The 24,758-nt window shown below is 45.5% G+C and overlaps 1 protein-coding gene and 3 non-coding genes across 4 annotated transcripts; 1 reads left to right on the top strand and 3 right to left on the bottom strand.

The window, feature by feature from the left end:
* The first annotated feature begins 1,972 nt into the window (after window positions 1–1,972).
* On the top strand, window positions 1,973–19,112 carry CNTROB (centrobin, centriole duplication and spindle assembly protein). The gene is made up of 18 exons (XM_069985630.1): window positions 1,973–2,353; window positions 4,361–4,448; window positions 4,532–4,589; window positions 5,201–5,345; window positions 5,669–5,785; window positions 6,693–6,809; window positions 7,593–7,691; window positions 7,772–7,978; window positions 8,612–8,758; window positions 8,906–9,039; window positions 9,157–9,282; window positions 9,474–9,615; window positions 9,826–11,131; window positions 16,340–16,449; window positions 16,659–16,725; window positions 17,702–17,756; window positions 17,843–17,930; window positions 18,512–19,112. The coding sequence occupies exons 1-18, from the start codon at window positions 1,991–1,993 to the stop codon at window positions 18,596–18,598; spliced, it is 3,456 nt and encodes a 1,151-aa protein (XP_069841731.1). The 5' UTR covers window positions 1,973–1,990; the 3' UTR covers window positions 18,599–19,112.
* A 1,479-nt stretch (window positions 19,113–20,591) lies between these two features.
* On the bottom strand, window positions 20,592–20,663 carry TRNAQ-UUG (transfer RNA glutamine (anticodon UUG)). The gene has a single exon. It is a non-coding gene; the product is annotated as a tRNA-Gln (tRNA).
* A 1,400-nt stretch (window positions 20,664–22,063) lies between these two features.
* On the bottom strand, window positions 22,064–22,137 carry TRNAI-AAU (transfer RNA isoleucine (anticodon AAU)). Its single transcript has one exon. It is a non-coding gene; the product is annotated as a tRNA-Ile (tRNA).
* A 460-nt stretch (window positions 22,138–22,597) lies between these two features.
* TRNAQ-CUG (transfer RNA glutamine (anticodon CUG)) lies at window positions 22,598–22,669 on the bottom strand. The gene has a single exon. It is a non-coding gene; the product is annotated as a tRNA-Gln (tRNA).
* Window positions 22,670–24,758: the final 2,089 nt, after the last annotated feature.

Genomic DNA, 24,758 nt, shown 5'->3' with positions numbered 1-24,758 from the left:
GTCATCAGTGTGATTGTACAACCTGAGATCCGGAGAGGGAATGGTCGCTGTGATGTCATCAATGTGATTGTACCATCTAGATCCGGAGAGGGAATGGTCGCTGTGATGTCATCAATATGATTGTACAACCTGAGATCCGGAGAGGGAATGGTCGCTGTGATGTCATCAATGTGATTGTACCACCTCCAATCCGGAGAGGGAATGGTCGCTGTGATGTCATCAGTGTGATCGTACCATCTAGATCCGGAGAGGGAATGGTCGCTGTGATGTCATCAGTGTGATCGTACAACCTGAGATCCGGAGAGGGAGTGGTCGCTGTGATGTCATCAATGTGATCGTACCACCTGAGATCCGGAGAGGGAATGGTCGCTGTGATGTCATCAATGTGATCGTACCATCTCCGATCCGGAGAGGGAATGGTCGCTGTGATGTCATCAGTGTGATCGTACCATCTAGATCCGGAGAGGGAATGGTCGCTGTGATGTCATCAGTGTGATCGTACCATCTCCGATACGGAGAGGGAATGGTCGCTGTGATGTCATCAATGTGATTGTACCACCTGAGATCCGGAGAGGGAATGGTCGCTGTGATGTCATCAATGTGATCGTACAACCTGAGATCCGGAGAGGGAATGGTCGCTGTGATAGCACATAGCGTAATTCAGCAGGCAGAATAGAGGATGGTAGAGTGACCAGTATAGATCCGCTCACCAACCGGGCACGGCACCGCCAGTAGCTTCTACCCATGTTCGGCCATCTGCTGCCCTACCACAGAGAGGAAGGAGAAGAATCGTGGAGATGTGGGTGCTGAGCGGCATGAAAGGATTCACAGGATTCTGGATGAAATACAGGAACTGATGGAGAGGGTTCCCCCTGATGGAGAGGGTTCCCCCTGATGGAGGTGTTTCCCCCTGATAGAGAGGGTTCCCCCTGATGGAGGTGGTTCCCCCTGATGTAGAGGGTTCCCCCTGATGGAGAGGGTTCCCCCTGATGGAGTGGGTTCCCCCTGTTGAAGAGGGTTCTCCCTCGAAACACGTAGTGTACCCAAAGAATACATACTACTTTCCTACGGCTCGTCCCATTCTCTGAATGCTTTGATGCTGTTCAGCTCTTTCATCTTGCGATATTCTTCTCTTGCATTACTAAGCTACACTAGGAACACCAGACTTCACCAGGTTCCCATAAATCCGGTGATCCGGCATAGTTACTGTCAGTGGTTGTGTGAGAAAATGTCACTTACATTGTTGTTTGTTTTATGCCTGAGGGGATCTGGCTCCTCCATCTGCCGGGGGGCGCTGTGCCCCTTTATAGCCAATGTCTACAACCACTCTCACATTTTTGGGCAGTGCTGTCAATTTCCGTGCAAAGTCAGGAAAAGTTGCAAATTTGCTCAAAAAATAATGACAGTATTTCACCCAAATCATAACAGCCGGCGGGTGAGTGTCTGAATCCTTGTTCTTTCTGGTACTGCAGCTATATCATTTTAACGTAGCATTAAACCTGCCATAAAAGGGGTTGTTCACCCAAATTCGTTTTTTTAATATCAACTGGTGCCAGAGATTTGTAATTTATTTCTATTTAAAAAAAAAATCTCCAGTCTTCCAGTACTTATCAGCTGCTGTATGTCCTGTAGGAAGTGGTGTATTCCTTCCAGTCTGGAGAGCAGGAGAGTTTTTCTATAGGGATTTGCTGCTGCTCTGGACAGTTCCTGACATGGACAGAGGTGGCAGCAGAGAGCACTGTTCCAGACTGGAAAGAATACACCACTTCCTGTAGGGCATACAGCAGCTGATAAGTACTGGAAGACTGGAGTTTTTTTTTTTTTAATAGAAGTAAATAACCAATCTCTGGCACTTTCTGGCACCAGTTGATTTGAAAGAAAACATTTTTCTGGTGAACTATCCCTAACAAAAAAAAACCCGCTGTGACCTGACTGACTAATTCCTGTTCCTCCTCCTGTCTCCTTCAGCTCCTCCCACTTGTCTCTTCTCATGGCTCTTCCTCATGCCTTCTCCCTCCAGGACGCTTCCCTCCTCAGCGGCATAGAGCCCCTTCCCCTGTCCTCTCCTGCATCCCCCCACCACTCCCTCATCGACCTGTCCTCCTCTCCACCTCTCCTCTCTTCCCCCTCTACCTCTCTCAGACGCGCCGTCTCCTCCGAAGTGACCGCCCAGCTCTACGCCTCCCTGAGACGCAGCCAAGAAGCGGATGAAGAAGAGGAGCCCCAGGAGATCCATAGGGGCTCGGGGAGGACGGAGCCGGCCCAAGGTTCTACCATGGCGTCTGAGGTGGAGGATCTAGCTGAGGAATTGTCCAGGAGGCTCCAGGAGGGAGTGGAGGCCTCTGGGAGAAAGGTACGATGCATGGTATTGTCTCCACTGACATGGGGGACATGAGACGCCATCAACACACTGATCTCTATGGGAAGATAAGGCCGGTCTATTGTCAGAGCCATGTCTTATATTCTTATATGGCAACAGACACTAACAGATGGTCTACCGGTCCCTATACACAATACATTGCCATCAGGGACCACCGAGGTGTAATATCTACGGCACAGGTGTCAAACTCTGGCCCTCCAGCTGTTGCAGAACTACAATTCCCATCATTAGCTAAAGCTTTGCCTGTCTGGGCATGGTGGGAATTGTTTGACCCCCTGATCTATGGGATTCAGCCTTGTATAGCATTTCCTGCCTGGTGCCTCTAGATGGCGCTGCTGTTCTTTGTTTGAATCCTCCTCAATATCCACACACGCCAGATAATGTTGACTCCATTGGGAAGGGTCTTGTTTCCTTTCACTAACAAGTGGAAGAGCTCAAGGGGGTATCCGGCGTTAGGGTCCTATTACACGGAGCAATTTTTAACGACTAACGATAAACGATCGCAAACGAAATCGTTCACCATATTAAACAGAACGATGGTCGTTATTTCGTTTGTTAGGGCCCTATTCCACCGGACGATTATCGTTCAGATTATCGTTAAATCGTTCGAATCTAAACGATAATCGTTCGGTTGAAATGCAGTTAACGATTAACGACCGAACGAGAAATCGTTGATCGCTTTATAAGATCTGGACCTATTTTTATCGTTGCTCGTTCGCAAAACGTTCGCAAATCGTTCGCATTGAATAAGACATCGTTCGGTCGTTCGCAATAGATACAAACGCAATAGCGAAGAAATAGCGAAGAAAAAACTATCGCAATTACGATCATAAGTGACGATTATCGTTCCATGGAAATGAGTGAACGTTTTCAGGTCTTTTGCAATAGCGGTCGTTTGAGATCATTAATCGTTAACGATTATGCAAACGATAATCGTCCGGTGGAATAGGGCCCTTACTATGATTGTTTACTCCTTCAGATCCCAGCAAAACAATGTGCAATTACACTGAACAATTAGTGAACAAATGCGGAACTTATGCAGAGTGAACGAATGTGGAATTACAGCGAACGATTAACGATAATTTTAGATTCAGATCTAAATCAACAACATACGAACGATTTTTCGATCGTTGCCTGCAATTACACAGAACAATTATTTGATTTTTCGGCATGATAATCGCCCCCTGTAATAGGGCCCTTAGACACTTTGATATATAATGCTGCCCCATGAGAAAACCTAATAAACATGTTATACTTACCTCTCCATGCTCCCCCGGTGTCCTGCTGCTGTGACTCTGGTTTTCCCCTCTTACTGCAGCCGCAGCCACTTCGGAGACAAACTAGTCTCAGCAATGACAGCCTGCTCAGCCAATGACTGGCTGCGACGCTGTCCCGTCTTAGTCAGTGATTGGCTGAGGGGGCTGTCACTCCGGGGGTAAGTTCATCTCGGATGTGGCGGGGGGGGTTAATCCTGGACTATCCCTTTAAATGTGAATAATCGGACATGTCAGGAGTGGAGCCTATAAATGGGTATGTGTGTGTATGTATGTATATATATATAGATATATATAGATATATATATATCCAGGTCAGTGATGCTTTGCTTATGATGTGGTTCCCTTTTGTTTAACAAAATGGCAGTGGTGTTAAAGGGGTTATGCATAATTAGAAAAAAAACATCCTTTCTTGCAAAAACAGCGCCACCCCCTGTCCTCAGGTTGTGTGTGGTATTACAATACAGCTTAATTCACTTCAATAGAACTGAGCTACAATACCACACACAGCCTGATGACAGGAGAGGGGCTGTTCTTTAGCTCATTCGTATAAATGCCCAAGTCCTCCATAGTGGGTGCCTATGATATGACTGATAGAGAGGGGTCCCATGTGGGGATCTGTGTCTGTAAGCGACTAATGTGATATATGGACCTGTGTTACCCCCTCGCTGGCGCATTGTTTGAGTCTCTATGTGATGCTCCACAGGAGCCGTCTCCATACATCACCCAGATGGAGTCTCTGCGGTGTCACCTGAAGAACATGCTCACCCTAAGCAGCACCGTCACCTCGTATGGTAAGTGGGGTGTACACCAGGCAGCATGGGGGGAGCCCTAGGGGGGTAGGAAGCTTCATCTCAGATGTTTCCTTATGTTGCAGGGGAGGCCCCCGGAAAGAGACTGGAGCAGCAGAGCGACACCACCAGCACCCTGCTTAGGTACCGACCTCCATTCACTGCTACCATGTGCAAACCATATGCTTTCTATACTGGGGTGTAGACACTCTGAATCCGGGGGGGGCAAAGTCATGGCCCTCCAGCTGTGGCAAAACTCAGCAAAAAAATATTCAAATCAACTGGTGTCAGAAAGTTATACAGATTTGTAAATCACATCTATTTAAAAATCTCCAGTCTTCCAGTACTTATCCGCTGCTGTATGTCCTGCAGGAAGTGGTGTATTCTTTCCAGTCTGACACACTGCTCTCTGCTGCCACCTCTGTCCATGTCAGGAACTGTCCAAAGCAGGAGAGTTTTTTTTTTTTAAAGGGATTTGCTGCTGCTCTGGACAGTTCCTGTCAGCAGAGAGCAGCAGAGAGCACTGTGTTACACTGGAGAGAATACACCACCTCCTGCAGGACATACAGCAGCTGATAAGTACTAGAAGACTGGAGATTTTTAAAATAGAAGTAATTTACAAGTCTGTATAACTTTCTGACACCAGTTGATTTGAAAGAATTTTTTTGTCAGAGTTCCCCTTTAAAACGGAGAATGTTGGGCCCTGTAGTCGAATGGTCGTTGCCAGTAATGCAGGTTTCTCTGTCTTCTGTTAGCGCACACCCTGGCCAGGACATCTCGCCGCCCTTGTCTCTGGTTGGCTTGGAGGGGCTCTTCCCCCGTTATTCCACCTTGTATAATGCCCCTCTGCCCGATCTACAGCTGAGAGAAGCTCTAGAGAAGGAGATGGCGCGTCGTAAGGTAATGCTGCCCGCAGCCCCGGACCCTGTATGTATCACTCGTCCTATGGGCTAGCTTCTCAGTTAGTCTCTTTCTTGCTCTCACTCTCCGTCTTCTCTCCTCTTCCTTACCTGTCCCCTCCGGATCTCCCCCAGTGACTCAGTCATCTGTCATGACTCTGGATCAGCGGCTAAGCCTCCGTGTGATGTAATCCTGTTATTGTGTCACGTGGTGACCAGTCCAAATTAAAACCAGCTCAGCTTTCCTCTAATTACCCAGAATCCCCTCCTCCACCCCCACCTGGCACCTTCCCCCCCAATGGCCGTCTGTGTCTCCCTCCACAGCACCTGGAACGTCACGTCCAGAACCTACAGAACGAGATGCTGGAGCTCCAGCAGAGGGTGTCCGTGATGCTGGCGGCCGACCGCAGGAAGGACAGTATGATCCAGCAGCTGGACCAGGTGACCTACATGACATCACAGCATGCCTATGGCTACTGTAGGCAGGTCCTGCTAGTATATAGTCACATGACCACCGCGGAACGTCCACCTGCTTCTACACTGCGTAACAAATAGTAACACATCTGCTCCTGGAGAGGCCTGTAACATACTGATGCATTCTGGGTTTTATATGTTGGTGACCCCTATACTATGGTTTACAGACAGTCTGTGTTCTTTAATTGGGTTGTCCGGGCTTAGTAAAACATGGGCACTTTCTACCAGCAACAGCACCTCCCATGTCCTCAGTTGAGGTGCGGTATTGCAATTCAGTTCCATTAAAGTGAGCACAGCTGAATTGTAATACCACACACAACCTGAGAACAGGGGTGGCGCTGTTTTTGCAGGAAAGTAGCTGCATTTTTTTTTAACCTTGGACAACCCCTTTAAAGGGCTATTCCAGTCTAAAGCATTTTTCTCCGACCCACCGGATGGGTGATAAATATTATATTATTGGGGGGGTTCAAGTGGTTGGACCCCACTGATCACTAGAATTGGGGCCGTGTTTTTCCCCCAGTTACAGGACCACATTTAGGAGGTTATTGAGTGGCATCTCTTCACTTACAGTTGATGCCATGACAGCCCATTGACATAACAGTAGGGATAGGAGTTATCTCCAGTCTCGGCCATTGCAGCGGGAGTCTGGCTGTCACTCACAGCTAGGCCTATGTACCATAGAAATCATAGTGTTGTACAATGCGTAGCTTTCCAGCATTTTGCATTGAAGAAAACCTTTCAGGTCTCTGGTGACTTATACACCGGCCTCAGGACCTGAGAGATGAATGGATCAGTATGCTAATGCCCGCCATCTTGGTACTCCTAATACTCCTCTACCAGGTGTCTGCATTCACACAAACCTTTCTGTCCTCAGACTCTGGCCTTGGTAGTCGGGGGCTGGAAGCAGCAGGAACAACAGAGAGAAGAATCTCTGCGTCTTTTCCGTCAAGAGAAGGAGGCGGCGGAACAGGCCCGGAGCAGAGACCAAGAGGTGAGCAGTGTCATAACTTTCACGGAACGATAATCGGCCACATCGGCCCTATCCGGCTGATTATTGTTCCGTGTAATAGACACAACGATCAGCCGTTGATTTAGGTTAGGACCTATAATTGTCGGACACCAATGACGTGTAATAGCGGTGCGCGGCCGGCGGCTGACGATTTGCAAAGTGCATACATTACCAATCCATCGTCCTGGGCTCCCCCTGCGCTGTGCTTCTCCCCGGGTCCCGCGCTGCTGCTTCAGAGCGGCCTGCAGCTTCAGACCGCTCTGAAGCTGCAGGGCGCAGGACCCGGGGAGAAGCAGAACGCAGGAGGAGCCCTAGACCATGGATAGGTAATGTATGCTGTTTAAGCAAAGGCTGCAAGGACATCGGTAACGATGTCCCCGCAGCCCTTGTTAAGCAATTATTGGGCCGTGTAATAGGCCCAGTAAACGAGCGCCAATCTAGCAGATCGGCGCTCGTTTACAGTTATTATCAGGCCCCCATTGGCCCGTGTAATGACACCCTAACACTGCCCATACAGATCAACATTGTTCAGCCACTGGGTCTGTTCTCGGCAATACAAAGGATCAGACAGGGTATTATATGACCCGTTTTTCCTAATACGGGATAGTCAGGCTGTCCTTGTACATTATAGATGATTGTCAGGAGTTCTGGGAACCCTGGGAAACTGTCATGGAGGATTGAAAGACACCTCTAATGCTCAGAGTAGGAAGCTGTGACCCTTGTGCCTGTGTCTACATATGATGTAATATCTCCCATATCCCCCAGACCCTGACACAAGTGGAGCGACAACTGTCCGAGGCCCTGGAGTCACTGGACCGGGAGAAGACCGCGACCAAGGAGCGAAAGATAGAACTGCAGAGACTGGTGAGAGCTTAGAGCAGCGTGGTGTGAACACCGTACCATCGGGCCAGGTGTACAGGCATTGAGCCATGTCCGTCTTACAGGTGGATGAACAGACGACTCGTGTGTCTCAGCTCAAAGAAGAGCTGGAGGCAGAGGAAGAAGCCAGAAAGCAAGAAAGACGAGAACTGGATACGTTGCGTCACCGTATGCAGGAACAGCAGAGATCCTGGGAGGAGCGGGAGCAGGAGCTGCAGGAGGAGTGCAGACGGGTGCAGGATGAGGGGAGGAGGGAACTGGAGAAGGAGAAGGTAACGGCACAACCTCCGCTACATACACCTCCTCCTCATTGTAGTGGGCTCTGGTAACGGATGGCTCCTTAGATGTCATATACTTCATATCCAATAGGCCAATATGATGATGACTCCTATAGGATAGATATTTTAGTGCCTAATATTAAGTGATGATTCTATAGAGGAACACGATATTACCAGCAGTAATACATAGCACTAGCAGCTGTACGTAACTGGCTCCTAGAAGCATAGTACAAGGTATCTGTACAGTATACATATATCATTGTCACTATGCATACACCAATAGCATCAGGGCAGCAGCGTCTGCAGGTTCGAGTCACCCAACCTTCCCAGGCTGCTGAATGGCAGGTATGCTTAGTTATACAAGTCATTTGGCCTTACAGGAGCTTTGAAAAGCTAAGTAACACTGATCTCTATAGACACAGTGTGCCTATGTCTACTGACTCCCTGATTCACCACAATAGGAGTGTAGTGCATGTGGGCTATGAAGCTGTATTATGTGGAGTGGTGTTTAGGCCACTGGGATAACAAGCTTGCACCTGTAGGGATTGGCTGGCTATATGTCCTCCTTGCCTTCTTTCCTTCCATCACTTGTGCATAAAGGTTACTTCCTCCCCCTCCTCCTTTCAGGCAATGTCCCAGCAGGAGATGCAGAAGTCTCAGCAGTTACAGCTGGCTCTCGCCGCCCTGCAGGGAGACATCATGCGCTTGGAGTGTGATCTGCAGACATCGCACAGGGAAAGAGACACTCTGCAGATGGAGCTCAACCTAGAGAAGGTAATGACCTTCTACAAACTTTATGGCCACCTATATCAGTGTGGCCCAGTTAAAACAAGTTCCGATACTTCTATTACAACTTTTAGTATAGTGTTCGGTTCACCCTAAACCATTGTCCTTCATTTTACCTGCACCTTCTCTCTGTAGGCGCGGAATGAATCGGAGAAAGTACGGGTTGAAAGTGAACACAAAATGAGGCTGGAGGAGGTGATCACGGAGAGACTGGGCGCGCTTCAAGAAGAGAGCGCCCAGCACTTGTGCTCTGTTAGGGAACAGCATAGGTACTGACGTGAGCGAGTGCCGCAGCATGAACCGGACAGTCTGAGCTTGTAAGTGAGGAGACACGGCCATCTTCCGGGCCATCCTTGTGAGTTTCTGTCCGCTTTCTTAACTTTCAGGAAACAGCTACTAGAGCTCACCTCTCAACACGAAGCGGAACTGTGCAGACAGATGTCCCAGTTCAAGTCGGAATTACAGGAGCGGGAACGGCGTCACCGAGACATTGCTATGGACTATGAACAAAAGTGAGTCTGTTACACGGTAGTATCCTGTCATGGGCATCTTGTCTCTCTACAACAACAATTTCCATTCCCCTAGGCCAGGGGTGTCAGACTCACAGCCCTCACAATTCCCATCATGCCTTTGCAGCTAAAGCTTTGATGGGAGTTGTAGATTGTGGGCCTTCTGTCTGTCATTTTATCCTTTCTCTTTGCAGGCTGTCTCATTCAGAGGAACGCTATCAAGAGTTGTCTCGGTCCCTTCGCCGGCTGGAGAGCGAGAGGGCAGAAATGTTGTCCCAGCTTCAGGATGTTATGAAGAGTCACTGGAGTCAGGCCCTACGAGTTCTCACTGCCAAGGTATTTGTTTTATTGTATATATGAAATGACAGTGCTACCATCCATTTTTTTATACTGCTCAGTCACATGCCGCCCACACCACCCCTGATATACTCTGTGCTGCTTGGGGACCCCATTCCTTTCACTATCAACTTTGTTGGAACAAACATTTGTTATATTGTCTCATCTAATCAGTTTAGAAGCTATAACCTGTATTTCGTCATTACATAGGTCCCGTCTGAGCACTCCTCAGTTGCTATACCCCATCAGCAGACAGAATCGTCTGAACAGTGGACATCCCAAATAACAAGGGAAGGCGTCTATGGTGAGGAGACCAGCACCGATACAAGGAAAGGGATAGTTGGAGCCGACAACCTAACTGGCATCTCCAACCAGCGCCTGAACGAAAGTCAGAACGAGACAGACACACGTGTTCACAGTAGTGGCCTGCAGACCATCGCAAGTGGTAGCCAACATCTAGGAGATCAGGAGAGCAGACGGGCTGGCAGCAGAAGTCTTACAGATAGCAGGGGCTCAGACTTGATTAACTTTAGCCGAATTATGGATGAAAGAAGCCAAAGCCTCATTGGGTCAAGTTCTGTAAAGGAACAGAGTCTCAGATTCATGGGAGATGGAGCACACATGAGTACCAAGGCTGTCATCGCTAACAAAACTGGCGACAATGCTGCTCCAAGTGATACCCAGCTGATGGTCAATTTCAATCAATCAGACAAAGCCCCGGGAGCGGCAGATACTACCGGTCTGTTCAGTGGCGGTGCATTTAACACAGGCGACATCCGTACAATCCAGGAAATTATGACTAGTGACTCAATAAGGAAATATATAGCTAGCCAAAATATAAGAGAGCCCTATGGTCAAGTAATGGTGGAGAAAAGCCAACACTTGTTTTATCCGGAGACGACCGGCTTAAATATCCTTGGAACTGACAAGAGCAAGAACACCAGTGGTCACTTTGTTACTAGAAATGAGAACCATATAACAAGAGATGGTAGTAGTCACCAGATACTCGGAATCCAGTCATCTATGGGAAGTAGCCAACAAATGCCATTTTTGGAGAACAGCATCTTAAGCCATGCTGGCACTGGCCATTTCAAGAACTCAGGTGCATCCTCTTTTACTAATGCTCCGAGCCAATCTCTGAACCTAAGAAACAGCAATACTGTCCAAATCCATAACCACTATAAGGACGATGCCAACTGGACTACTGCTGGTGCCAGTAGTCAGATAAAGGAGTCTAGTATCTCCGTTATTCACCCTAGCCTAGATCGGGCTCCATTGACTGTTCCTAACCTAAGTCCGATATCCAAGTTCTCTATCCAAGGACACAGCCATGAGTATAGTATCCCTTCTGCATATCGTGAGAACCCAGTAAGTGGCCGCCAACCAAGTCACAGAGTCCCTGAACCAGAAGAAAGTTTCTACCCAATGCAGGTCGAAGAACTGAGTCAAAGTTTCAGTAGCCATCATGGCTTTTTTCCTCTGGAGCCACACCCAGATGGCACAATGACTGGGACTGGTGAGTATCATCTCAATTGCAGGAATTACCTCTTAAAAGTTACTTTAGTGTTACATGCACCCAAGACGTTATTGTTACCAAGACGTTACCAAGAAACATTGGCCAAAGAGGTTATCGATATTGTTTTTGATCTCTAGTGGGTGGAATGGCTCCATTGTCCGTTACATCATTGGCCTCTAGCGGATAGATACCCGAAAGAGACATTATTGCCAGGTTGCGCAATTACAGATTACAGCTTATTACGGGGTTTCCAAGTAGCGAGATCAGATTAACATTGGCAGAGAACACATTGTGCATGGCAGAGAACCCTCTTAAGCCGTGTCACTACACCCTCAATACCTAGTGGCTGCTCTTCATTAAAGGGGGGATTCTGGGCAATAGAAATTATTTCAGTCATGGTTTTTTTATAAATAATATTTATATTATAACTTGATTAAAGTAAGTGTAATTTTTTAAAATGAATTTTAGATTGACGTATAAAATGTATTGAGGTTGTATCAATCTGTAACAGTTTGTAAAAACCCCTCACTAGCGCTGCACTGTTATGCTGCCGAACACAACAGTGAACACCCGTGAATATGGCAATAAAGAAAATACAAAGGTGACGTTCAGCGCAAGAATGGGTTACCCGATGTATAATGCTGACAGTGGAAATATGAAAGTACGGTGGAAGTATGGTGAGTATGGTAGTAGTATGGTGAGTATGGTAAATGATTACAAAACGCAAGAGTAAATGGAGTCAACGGACTCTATTACCTGTTGGTTAGCAGTGATCGTTCTTATCTGTAGCGTTGTCCGTGATGCCGGTTGATTGTCCCAGTATGGTGAATCCAATCCTTTAAAGATGTACTTGAGTGCCTGTGTTGTCGGCATACGATGAAACTAGAATGTAGCTCCCGTCAGAGGTGCCCCGGCCTGTGGCACAACTCCGCAGTGAACTACGCTGACAGTTCAGTTCAAATTTTCCCGGGAGATTCAGTGACGTCACTCGTGGTACGGGTGCTTGGTGAAGCCAAAATAATCAACGCTGCGTTGATTATTTTGGCTTCACCAAGCACCCGTACCACGAGTGACGTCACTGCTAACCAACAGGTAATAGAGTCCGTTGACTCCATTTACTCTTGCGTTTTGTAATCATTTACCATATTCACCATACTACTACCATACTCACCATACTTCCACCGTACTTTCATATTTCCACGGTCAGCATTATACATTGGGTAAACCATTCTTGCGCTGAACGTCACCTTTGTATTTTCTTAATTTTAGATTGAGTGGCAGCAGTAGGGGCTGTGTGGGGAACTGCAGGGCTGCTTAAAGGAGAAGTTCAGCAAAATATTGTATTGCCCCCCAAAAGTTATACAAATCACCAATATACACTTATTACAGGAAATACTTATCAAGTGCTTTTTCCCCTGCACTTACTACTGCATCAAGGCTTCACTTCCTGAATAACATGATGATGTCACTTCCTGGATAACATGGTGATGGCATGACCTGACCCCTAGAGCTGTGCGGGCTGTGGCTGCTGGAGAGGATGATGGCAGAGGGATGCTCAGTGTCCCTCCAGTGCCCTGTGTCCCTCAGTGTCCCCTGCTGTCATCCTCTCCAGCAGCCACAGCCCGCACAGCTCTGGGAGTCGGGTCGTGACATCACCATTATTCCAGGAAGTGACATCACCATGTTATCCAGGAAGGGACATCACCATGTTATCCAGGAAGTGACATCACCATTTTATCCAGGAAGTGAAGCCTTGATACAGTAGTAAGTGCAGGGGAAAAAAAAACACTTTATAAGCATTTCCCATAATAAGTGTATATTGGGGATTTGTATGACTTTTGGGGGGCAATACAATACTTTTAATAAAAATTTTCACCGGACTTCTCCTTTAAGGTCCTTGACAGGTTACATATGGCTAGTGTTGCTGCATGCTGTGTTAGATACTAAATCTCCCCTAATGTCTTCAAAAGCTGTAGGATAAGACTCAGTTTGGTAGAATGACATCCTTTCAAGTGTTTTTATGAGGTAAAAGGGGAAACGGTAAAGATGGCGTCTTCTATGGGGGACCAAGAATTGCAGGGGATGGAAGGCCGGGCGTAGGTCAGTATGTAAAAGCGTTCCTGTAAGAATCAGAGGATTTTAAAGCTGCTACTCCGTATATGCTTTACTTGCTGCAATATAGCTGGCTATTGTCTTTCCTGGAATAGGAGTGCAGAGGACCTCACCTGTCCGTTGCAACATGATCCAGCAGTCCAATAAAATCCGGTATTTATTGTCTATATGCATATGCTGTGATCAAGGCTCAGAGTGGGCCGAAATGCGTGTAGCATTTTTCTAAGTTTTTTGTATGTAACAATTTAATGGAATGAACACAATAAATACCAGATTTTATTGGACTGCTGGAATACGTTTCCATTTTTCCATACTCTGTCAATGTTTTCAGAGAAATAGAGAAAGAGTTCTTCCATATGAAGGATATGAGCGATTTCTAGGGTTGGGGGTTCAGGGGATCTTCACCATCGGGTATGACAGTTTTAGATGCCTGCAGCATATGGCGTGTAATGGCCCTATTCCACGAGTCGTTTGGAGGAGCAAACGAGCGCTATTAGCGCTCGTTTGCTCCTCGTTCCCCGCTCGCTGCCGCCGCTATTCAACGCGGCTGCAGCGAGCGGGTGAGTGCGGGAGGGGCGGCAGGGAGCTGCTGGGGGGGCTACCCGGGGGATCGCTGATCGTCCGGGCAGCCCATAGGATATAGCAGCATCTGCTGCCGATGCTCCTATTCAACGGAGCGACGGCAGCAGATCGCTGCTATATCAGTCGCTTGTTTTTCAACATGTTGAAAAACAAGCGGCTGCAACGATCAGCCGACATGAACGATGTCGGCTGATCGTTGCACTCTATTCCACGGGACGAATATCGTTCGTAGCGGCCGATATCGGCCGAATACGAACGATATTGCTCCTCTAAACGACCCGTGGAATAGGGCCTTAAGAGTGTTCTTTGAAATGAGACTGCGCCATCGGGATCGTAAAAAAAAGTAGAGCCTCTAGGGTGTTAAGTATTGAGGTCCCTGTAATCTCATGGGATTAGGGTTGTCTTCCAAAAAATCAGCAAAAGTGGACCACCCATAGTTCCACCTGCCCTCCCACAATGCCAGCATTCATCTGGAACCATTTGTGAAGGGTTGCACCATTAGTCTAAGGCCTATCACCTATTTCATCATGGTCTTGGCCTCCGTATTTCTACCTCTCTAAATGACTGCTATAAATAAAGCCTGGTAAAGCCTTTCCAGACAGGGACTGATTTCTTTGAAAAGACAAGTGAGAAGAGGATGAACATAAGGCAACTGCTGAACATAGATCGAGTTAAATAATCCTTAGCATAGGGAAGCCTGGAGAGTTTTCTGGACCTTCCCCCAATGCCCTGGTTTCTGAGCGTGCACAGTATCTACTCTTGTTAATTCAGTATTATATGACATCACAGTCTTTCCCGTAAGAGTTGCTTCCAGTTTTCAGGACATAGAAAATCCAGGCTAAGCAGAGAGAGAGGATTTGCAGGGGGGATGGAATTGCAGCCACACTGCCGTCTTCTGACCAGTGTCCCATACATTACGTTCTGGGTTGTTAAGTCATCATTTTTGGAGTCATGCCATGAATCTAAATCTAATAATATAGTGATTTAAAAAAATAAATAAAAGCGGAAATCCTGTTAATTGTCCCAAAAAAAGCTGTTAAACCAACCCATGCTAAATTGACCAAAAATTTACCTAACCCGAACATCCTGAAAAACCCAGACGTACATTGGTTATAGTGCTTGTGATTGCTCTTAAACGTAGTATAAAGAAGTCTATTTAAAGGCGTTAGCGTAGCATAGCGTAAAAAAAGAGTCCTGGCCAGATAACCCCTTTAAGGCATGCTTTGAGGTACCCCTGTTGCCCTCTAGATCCGTGACCTCGAAAGCATTCATTTCAAATCTGTAATCCTTTACCACGTGGGCAAGGCCTTCTTGTTGTTCCTCCTTTTTGGCTTTTTAAGTGAATGTCTGTAGTTGGGGAACTCCTTCTATAGCTTACATGAGCAGACAACCAGTTTATAGGGAACCTGTCTACACTTTCATGCTGCCGGAAACATGTGTCATCGGTGTGTCCTTCGATAGGGGCCTATTCCATGGAGCGATAATCCACCGAATCGGGCCGATTATCGTTCCGTGGAATAAAGAGAATGATCAGCCGATGATTGTGTCATCGGCTGATCGTTTATTTAGGTTCAAACCTAAAATCATCGGTCGCCACCCGCGCATCGCTACTTGGAATAGCGGGCGACCGACGATTTCTAAACATCATACATTACCTGTCCAGACGCAGGTCTTCTCCTCCTCCTGATCCCGCGCCGCAGCAGCTTCGGAGCAGCCTGTCTATGCTGAAAGACCGCTCAGCCAATCACTGGCCAGGACCTCCACGGCCAGTGATTGGCTGAGCGGTCTGTCAGTTCAGACAGGCCGCTCCGAAGCTGCTGCGGCGCGGGATCGGGAGGAGGAGAAGACCTGCGTCTGGACAGGTAATGTATGAAACAAGGGCTGCAAGGACATCGGTAACGATGTCCCTGCAGCCCTCGCTAAACGATTGTCGGGCCGTGGAATAGGCGCAGTAAACGAGCACCGATCTAGCAGATCAGCACTCGTTTACATCGTTGATCGGCCCTGCTCGGTCCGTGGAATACCACCCTTAGATTTCTTTATTAGGATCTAGGGAGAGATCCATTGCAAGATCCAAGCAGAAGCCACTTGTTGGTTTAAGGTTCAGGCAGCATGAAAATCATGACTGGTTAACTTCATGTCAATATGTGTACAGGTTTGGCAGGTTTTTTGGCCTCTTATCTGCATTTGTTTATATAGTTTATAAGAAAACCCCACAATCCATGAATATCAATTTAGATTTTAGGGCAGTTCACAATTGGGGAGTCTTGCATCATCGACGTCTGTTGTAAAATGCTGTGTGTGTCACTGTGGCAAGGAATAAGTTAATTCATAGAACTGGAGGGGAATTATTTATTAACAAGGCATGGCGGGGAGTCGGGCTAATGAGCAGAGACAACTGCAGGGGGTTTTATTGCATCAATGGGGTGGGGGCCTAAATAAAAGATCACTCTCTTCATTCATACTTGTATCTCTCATCTCTCCTCCTCCCTCCGGGTCCACAACCGACTCCAGAGCACCCCCTTCATGAAGAGTCATCCATAAGCATAAAGGAGGCCCCATCTATCTGGGCAGGACAAGACCAAGCCACCTCAAATCCGGTTCTGCAGCACTATATACGTATGGTGAGGACCCATTGGTATTAGTGTATGGAAATCAGGGGTGTCACACTGTGGCCCTCCAGCTGGTTCATAACTACAATTCCAATCATGCCTAGACGTGATGAGGATTTTAGTTTCAGTTTCTGAAGGGCCACAGTTTGACAACCCTGGTGTAGACTATGGTAGAGTGTGAACACTGTCTATTATTTACCCTGACATTTTTTATCACATAGTTACTTGATCGCACTCCAGGAGACCCCCTGAATGTACCAGATAAAGGTCTGTTTCACGAGAACCCTGGTAAGTGGAATGAGACAGTAAGGGCCCTATTACCCGGGACGATTATCGTGCGAAAAATCGTTACATCGTTCAAATGTAAACGATAATCGTTCGTTAACGTATGTTGATTTAGATCTGAACCTAAAATTATCGTTAATCGTTCGCTGTAATTCCACATTCATTCGCTTAAGTTCCGCATTTGTTCACTAATCGTTCAGTGTAATGGTGCGTTTATACAGACAGATTTATCTGACAGATCTTTGAAGCCAAAGCCAGGAACAGACTATAAACAGGGATCAGGTCATAAAGGAAAGACTGGGATCTATCCTCTTTTCAAATCCATTCCTGGCTTTGGCTTCCAAAATCTGTCAGATAAATCTCTCTGTGTAAACGCACCCTTATAGCACACTGTTCATTGTTTTGCTGGGATCAGAAGGAGTAAACGATCATAGCAACGATCGCAATAACGATCATAGTAACGATTGTAACTAACGACCATCGTTCTGTGTAATATGGTGAACGATTTCAGGTTAACAATAAACAATCTCGTTTGCGATCGTTAGTCGTTAATCGTTAAAAATCAGGGTCCATTTACACAGAAAGATTATCTGCCAAAGATTTGAAGCCAAAGCCAGGAATGGATTTGAAAAGAGGGGAAATCTCAAGCTTTCCTTTATGACCAGATCTCTGTTTATAGTCTGTTTCTGGCTTTGGCTTCAAATCTTTGGCAGATAATCTGGCAGATAATCTTTCTGTGTAAATGGACCCTTACTCCGTGTAGTAGAACCCTAAGATGAAGGGAATTATTTTAGGAGTTATAGATTGGCCATAGATGGGATATAGATGAAGGTGTCTTCTGTAGGTAATAAGGATTTCCCTATTATAGTTAGTGTATATATATATTTATATATATATATATTTCCCTATATAGTTAGTGTATAGATGAAGCAGTGCTACTGTGCACATGTCCTTGACTAATAATTCTCTTTTCTCTTAGATGTGATTGCATTGTCACAGTCTCTACAGAGCAGAGGAGACCATCCCCTTCCCAGGTAATCTTGCTATGTAATTTTTTCATAGTATTGTATAATTTCCTTGTATTACTTGATTTGATCTCTTGTATCACTTGTCTCTTCAGATCAAACAATAAAGAACAAGGGGTCTCCAAATTTCCGACCAGTCCCAAGAAAAATCCAGCTAAAGGCCCAGAAGCTGTAAAAAAAGAGGTGAGTGTCCAAGGGGTCCTTAAAGGGGTTGTCTCTGCTCTCTGCTGACATCTCTGGCCGAGACAGGAACTCTGTCTCGGTTTTCTATGAATCCCCACAGAAAACCTCTCCTGCTTTGGACAGTTCCTGTCTCGGCCAGGGGTGGCAGCAGAGAGCACTGTGTCAGACTGAAAATAAAACAACATTTTCTGCATGACATACAGCAGCTAATAGGTATGGGAATTTTTAATAGAAGTAAATTACAAATCTATATAACTTTCTGACACCAGTTGATTTGAAAGAAAACGTTTTTCGCTGGACAACTAGAGATGAGCGAACCGGCCGAGGTTCAGGTTCGTATGAACCTGAACTCTCGGCTTCTGATTCCTGTTGTCTGCCCGCTCCGTGGAGAGGGTGGATACAGCCTGAGGACCGCCTGGAAAACTGGGATAAAGCCTATGGCTGTAACCCAGTTTTCCAGGTTCATACGAACCCTAACCTCGGCTGATTCGCTCATCTCTATGGACAATCCCTTTAAATACCGAAATGTTGTACCTTGTCATCTATAGCCCTTTTCACCCCCTTCCCACTTTATATCTCAGGTTCTGTCCAATCAGCGTCGTCCTGGCCCACCCAAACCTCTGAAGAGGGTGTCTGCTCGAGGAGGACGGACTGGGATCTGGAAATAGGATTTGGGCTATAGTTATGATTTTTGTGTGCATAGTAAGTTCCTTCTGCTCTGGTGATGGAGGAAAATGAGAAACAATGGTTTATACGGATCACATATAAGCTGAGATGTTAGGAGGAGCAGTTTGGGGTGGGGGTCCCAGGAACCTTTGTATTCCCTAATCAAGATCTAATTTGACCTCCACATTAGCATTGCCTTCTAAAACTCCCATGTAATTCGTCCTAGAAGCAGATTGTTGGTTAATAGCGCATTGCGTAGAGTTTGTAGGTAGATCTTAGCAGATTGTTCTGCATTTACATGATTGCATGGACTGTTCTTACTATTAGCGTTTTACGTTTCTGCTGGGGGAGCAGTGACATCAGAAGACTCTCAGTGTGACCTGTGCCCTATCACGGTGCCATGACTATCGCAGTGCCTTTAAACAATACAGATTTTTTTTTGTTTTTGATGTTGTGCCATTTTGCCTTGGTGTATTTTTTGTGTGATCTTTGCCATCTATATTTATTATTATTTAATGAAAAGTATCATTTTGTATAAATTATTTTTAAAGAAAATTTTAAGGTTTTTATAAAATAAAATGTTTTTTCTTTTCTACTCCATTTTATAATGTCTATATATCCATACACCTTGTCTGTGACACTTTACAGGTGGAGAATTTTTTTTTTTAATTTTTAGACCCAATTTGTAAAAAAAAATAATTAAAAATAAATTTTATATATATATATATATATATATATATATATATATATACTACAATTTCAATGGGATGCTAACAATTATGATAAAGATATAGAGGTACATAAACTTAGGGAAATAACTGACAAGACCCCTATACTTGTTGGATTTTAGCAAACAACTACTGACTATTGTAATAATACAACTGAATCATCTGGCGTTTCAGCAAACTGCATAGATCAGTAGTAGAAGTGAATATAAGAAACTTTGTAATATATCTTATCAGACAAAAATGCACCTCTCTCCTGTTATCAGACACCATCCTTCTTGCTGAACTGTTATCTACTCTCTAAATCTGCTGCCGTGGTTATGGTTACACATGGACCTTGGAGGCTAAGTGGCAAGAAATGTCCTTCTGTCCCATAAGAGCAAACTAGTACTATAAATGACTGATAAAATTATTTGGTGTAATATTGATTATGTATGCTGTTATTTGAACTGGGTGAGGTAGTGTGGAGGACCACTGGTTCGGTGGTGATGTTTTAGATCATGGGTGTGGCCCGGTGGCCCTTCAGCTGCAGCAAAACTCCCAATTCCCATCATGCCTGGACAGTTAAAATTTTGGCAATGGAAGGACATGAGTATGACACCCCTTTTTAGATGATATAGGGTCAGTTACTAGTATCGTTTCTATACTTATGAATGTAAATGAAATAAAAAGATCTAGCCTCCCCGTCGGGGAATTGAACCCCGGTCTCCCGCGTGACAGGCGGGGATACTTACCACTATACTAACGAGGAGCTGCTTGGGAGAGCTTTTTGTGCATCCCAGGCAGGGATACATAGTATAGGAAAGGGATACGGGTATAGGAAAATACCTATACTTATATCCCTTCAGAATGTGACCATCATTAAAGGGGTTATCCAGCGTTACACAAACATGCCCACTTTTCCCCTTCTCTTGTCTCCAGCTTGGGTGGGGTTTTAAACTCAGTTCCATTGAAGTAAATGGAGCTTAATTGCAAACCACACCTGAACTGCATACAAGAGGGGGAAAAGTAGCCATGTTTTTGTAGCGCTGGATAACCCCTTTAATGCATTTTCATTTTTCCTTCAAATTTTGAGAGATCTAATTTATTCACCTAAAAATAGATGCAAAGCCTTTGAAAAATGTCCCCCTATGTGCTAAGTATGTTAGAATTCCCCAGGTTAGTATGACTACAATTATATCCAATTTGTTTAGTTTTAATCTTATATATTATGTTTTAAGTTTATGAAGTAAGAAAAGCAGTGTGATATAATTTTGTGCTAAAAGAATTTAGGTTCCACCAAGATTCGAACTGAGATCGCTGGATTCAAAGTCCAGAGTGCTAACCATTACACCATGGAACCAGCTGAAGTTTAAGAAGTTTAAAGGACAACTCCGGCGAAAAAAATTTTTTGGCTTATTTAACACATGTTACAAAGTTATATAACTTTGTAATGCGGTTAAATACCCGGTCTGACCCCCGACCCCCCACCCCGGAAGTTAAAGAATGTATACATTACCTATTACGGTCGTCACGGTCCTCTTCTCTGGTGTCGGGTGACGTCAGAGCTGGGGGGCGGTCCGGGTCTTCTTCCTCTTCGGCGTCTTCATTGAGAGTGAATGGGAGAGAAAAGGCTGCTGCTGCACATGCGCACCAGCAGCCTTTTCATTGGCTGGAGCGCATCACATGGCTTCCAGCTTGCTCAGCCCTGATTGGCTGAGCTTGCTGGAAGCCATGTGATGCGCTCCAGCCAATGAAAAGGCTGCCGGTGCGCAAGCGCACTGGCAGCCTTTTCTCTCTCATGGATCCGGAAGCAAGAGACATCGCTGGACGGCGGAGGCAGGTGATGGTGAGGCGGACGGCGGGCGAATGGAGTGGCGATCGTCACCGGAGGGATGGTGAGTATGGTGTCTGTGTGTGTCTGTGTTTTTTTTTTTGGGGGGGGGGGGTCCCGCCGGAGTTGTCCTTTAAGTGAGCAAATCCAAAGCTTTCAGATATCCACACTCACCATATTACTGTATTTTCCGGCGTATGAGACGACTGGGCGTATAAAATGACCCCCCAACTTCTTCAGTTAGCATATAGAGTTTAGGATGTACTTGCCTTATATGATTACTCCTCTTCCAACGCACACCAAATAAAAATGAATAAAGAAACATCAGATTGCTCTGCCCTGCATATGGCACGGAATGTGGGTGTTTTTGAGCTCTGCCCTACAACGATCAACAGATTCTCGAGTCCGGTTGTGAAGTTTTTCAGCACTTGGCCTATAAGACGACGCATCGGCGTATATGGTGACCTTGATTTCTGAGAAGTTTTTACTGGGTTAAAAATTAGCGTTTTTCCCATGTGGCAACATTGTGTGTAATCAAGCTTATAGCAGCTCCTCGTTAGTATAGTGGTAAGTATCCCCGCCTGTCACGCGGGAGACCGGGGTTCGATTCCCCGACGGGGAGGCTTCAACTTTTTATTCCCAGACTTTAGACACAAAGGGGGAGATTTATCAAACATGGTGTAAAGTGAAACTGGCTCAGTTGCCCCTAGCAACCAATTAGATTCCACCTTTCATTTTCCAAAGGGTCTGTAAGGGATGAAAGGTGGAATCTGATTGGTTGCTAGGGGCAACTGAGCCAGCTTCACTTTACACCATGTTTGATAAATCTATCGATGAAAAAACTGAGTTATGATAAAATATTATTTAAAGTTACACAAATCCTATTTGCTACAGAGACATTAATACTGAAGTAACAATCAAAATAAATTTGGCCCGTACGGGGATCGAACCCGCGACCTTGGCGTTATTAGCACCACGCTCTAACCAACTGAGCTAACCGGCCTGTGTGTAAGAATTTTTAAAGTCTGCAGAATAGTGAACAAGCGGCACTGTCTATGTATAACCTCAATATGTTTTTCAGTACAATCTGGTAATTTTTTTTTTTTTGGAGGCAGCTGGCCGGTTCGCTCAGTTGGTTAGAGCGTGGTGCTAATAACGCCAAGGTCGCGGGCTCGATCCCCGTACGGTCCAGGTTTTTGTTTTTTTATCCCCACCATAAAGGGACTGTACCATTATAAAAGGGTTTTAGTTTACTGCTTCTTAAAAAATGTAAACAAAAAAATGTTTCAAATTGCTCTATTATAATCCTTATAGCGCTTTTTATTTTTTTGTCACACACATTCCTTCTAATTTAGCAGTTTGTATGGTTTGGTATGTAGAAATCAATTAATCAAATTGTGCAATTTTAAATGTCTAAAATAGAAAATAGTCAATCATACAAAATATTTATATGTAGGAAAGCTAGGTCCCACCAAGATTTGAACTCGGATCGCTGGATTCAGAGTCCAGAGTGCTAACCATTACACCATGGAACCAGTCGCTTTTGGGAAATAGACTTCTTTTTCCTTCTCTGACTAAGAGTACTTTTACACGAAACGATTTTTCAAAATCAACGATTAACAATCAAATGACTGCTATGGCGAGCAACCTAAAATTGTTCACCCTACTACACGGAACGATGATCGTTACCTATGATCGTTATTACGTTCATATTGTCGCTACTGCGAACGACCGAACAACGTCTTATTACATGTGAACGCAAAAGATCAACAATAAAATAGGTCCAAATTCTATTAGACGGCCAACGTTTTCTCGTTGGTCGTTTAATCGTCTGCTATTACACTAAACGGTTATCGTTCAAATCCGAACGATTTAACGATTTTTCGAACAATAATAGTTACGTGTAATACCCTTAGTGTAGGACAACTACTACTCCTTATGTCTGGACGAAAGGTTTTTATGAACTCTTTCTTGGTCTCATCTTTTAAAGTGTTTGGGGCGTGGCTAATGAGCCAAGCAGATACAATAACCAAGAGTGACTCTAACAGGGAAAACTTTTTTTAAATAAAAAGTATACATTAATAAGAATAAGTTTGCCTCCCTATAATTAGGTGTCGTTTTGTCTCCTGTGTCCTTTATGAGAGGCTAGCTCACAGGACATATGAGAGGGAGGGGGCAGAGAACAAACCAGAGCCCATGTGCTGCTGGGAAATGTAATATCCAGTCACATGGTCTATGAGCAGGACCATGAATAATAGGGTGCACACTGGAGGGAAAGGGGTATGGATCTAGTAGGTTTCATTGTAAGGTTTGATAAAGGACATAAGTATATTTTGGTGGTTCTTGATAATGCAACATGTTACCCTGGTGGTTCTTGATAATGCAACGTTACCCTGCCTCCAACGTGATTCCATTAGAACTGTTGTATAACAGCATCTGACCGCACACCCTTATTTTAATTGGGTATTGGGTGCCAGTGTAGAAGGATTCCTCAATCCCGTAATATATGTAGACAGAAACACGGCACCTCCAAAGAATCACATCTTGTCTACAGTTTGGCTACATTGGCTTGAGGAAGGTCGGAGCCAGTAGCGTTGCCTTCTTGCATATTCTTCTTCTACCTTGATCTGGTCGAATTGTGACACTTTAATTTTCATTTGAATAAAAATCCTTTCACGAGCAGAAAATTCTTTGGAGGTGCCGTGTTTCTGTCTACATCCATTAGAACTGTTTGATATTTTTTCTCCTTGAATGACTAAGGGTGGTATTACACGGGCCGAGCAGGGCCCGATAATACCTGTAAACGAGCAGCGATCTGCTAGATCGTTGCTCGTTTACTGGACCTATTACACGGCCCGATAATTGTTTGACAAGAGCTGCAAGGACATCGTTACCGATGTCCTTGCAGCCCTTGCTAAACTGGCATACATTACCCATCCACGTTCCAGGGCTGCTCCTGCGTCCGCTTCTCCCGGGGGTCCCGCGCGCTCTCTAGCGTCACAGCAGCCTGTCAGCTGGTAGGCCGCTCAGCCAATCACAGGCCGGGACCGCCGCGGCCTGTGATTGGCTGAGCGGCCTATCAGCTGACAGGCCTCTGTGACGCTAGAGCGCGCGCGGGACGCAGAGAGAAGCGGACGGCAGGAGCAGCCCTGGAACGTGGATGGGTAATGTATATCGTTAGTCGCCGGCCACGCACCCCTATTACACGCAGTGGTGCGCGGTCGGCGCCCGACGAAAATAGGTTCTAACCTATATCAACGATCAGCCGATTATCGTTCCGTGTAATACCACCCTAAGGCACACCATGTATGTAAACTGTAAAGAAAGAGCTGTCCACACATATGTATCTTTATGTATCCTCCCAGAGCAGATGGGTTAGTCAGGAGGTATAACCCTATAGTCATGGTAAAACCCAAAGTAAAGAGACAGCTCCAGGTGGTGCAAAATTTACAATTAGTCTCCCGGGAAATAGACAGAGTCGTACTAGTAGCCATGGTGGAGAGGAAGGGCCTGATTACACGGGGCGATAATCATGCGAAAAATTGTTATATCGTTCGAATTTAAACGATCTCTGTAATTGGAGGCAACGATCGAAAAATCATTTGTATGTCGTTGATCGTTGAT

This window comes from Dendropsophus ebraccatus, chromosome 1 (genome assembly GCF_027789765.1).
Source record: "Dendropsophus ebraccatus isolate aDenEbr1 chromosome 1, aDenEbr1.pat, whole genome shotgun sequence".
Taxonomy (NCBI): domain Eukaryota; kingdom Metazoa; phylum Chordata; class Amphibia; order Anura; family Hylidae; genus Dendropsophus; species Dendropsophus ebraccatus.
This window is presented reverse-complemented; position numbering and strand designations above follow the sequence as displayed.

What these genes read in the sequence shown, in the direction of transcription:
- CNTROB (XM_069985630.1), top strand. Translation starts at nt 1,991, where the DNA reads ATGGCTCTTCCTCATGCCTTCTCCCTCCAGGACGCTTCCCTCCTCAGC. An exon ending in AGATAGAACTGCAGAGACTG is followed by an intron (nt 7,692 to 7,771) that starts GTGAGAGCTTAG and finishes TCCGTCTTACAG; the next exon opens with GTGGATGAACAGACGACTCG. An exon ending in GGGAACTGGAGAAGGAGAAG is followed by an intron (nt 7,979 to 8,611) that starts GTAACGGCACAA and finishes TCCTCCTTTCAG; the next exon opens with GCAATGTCCCAGCAGGAGAT.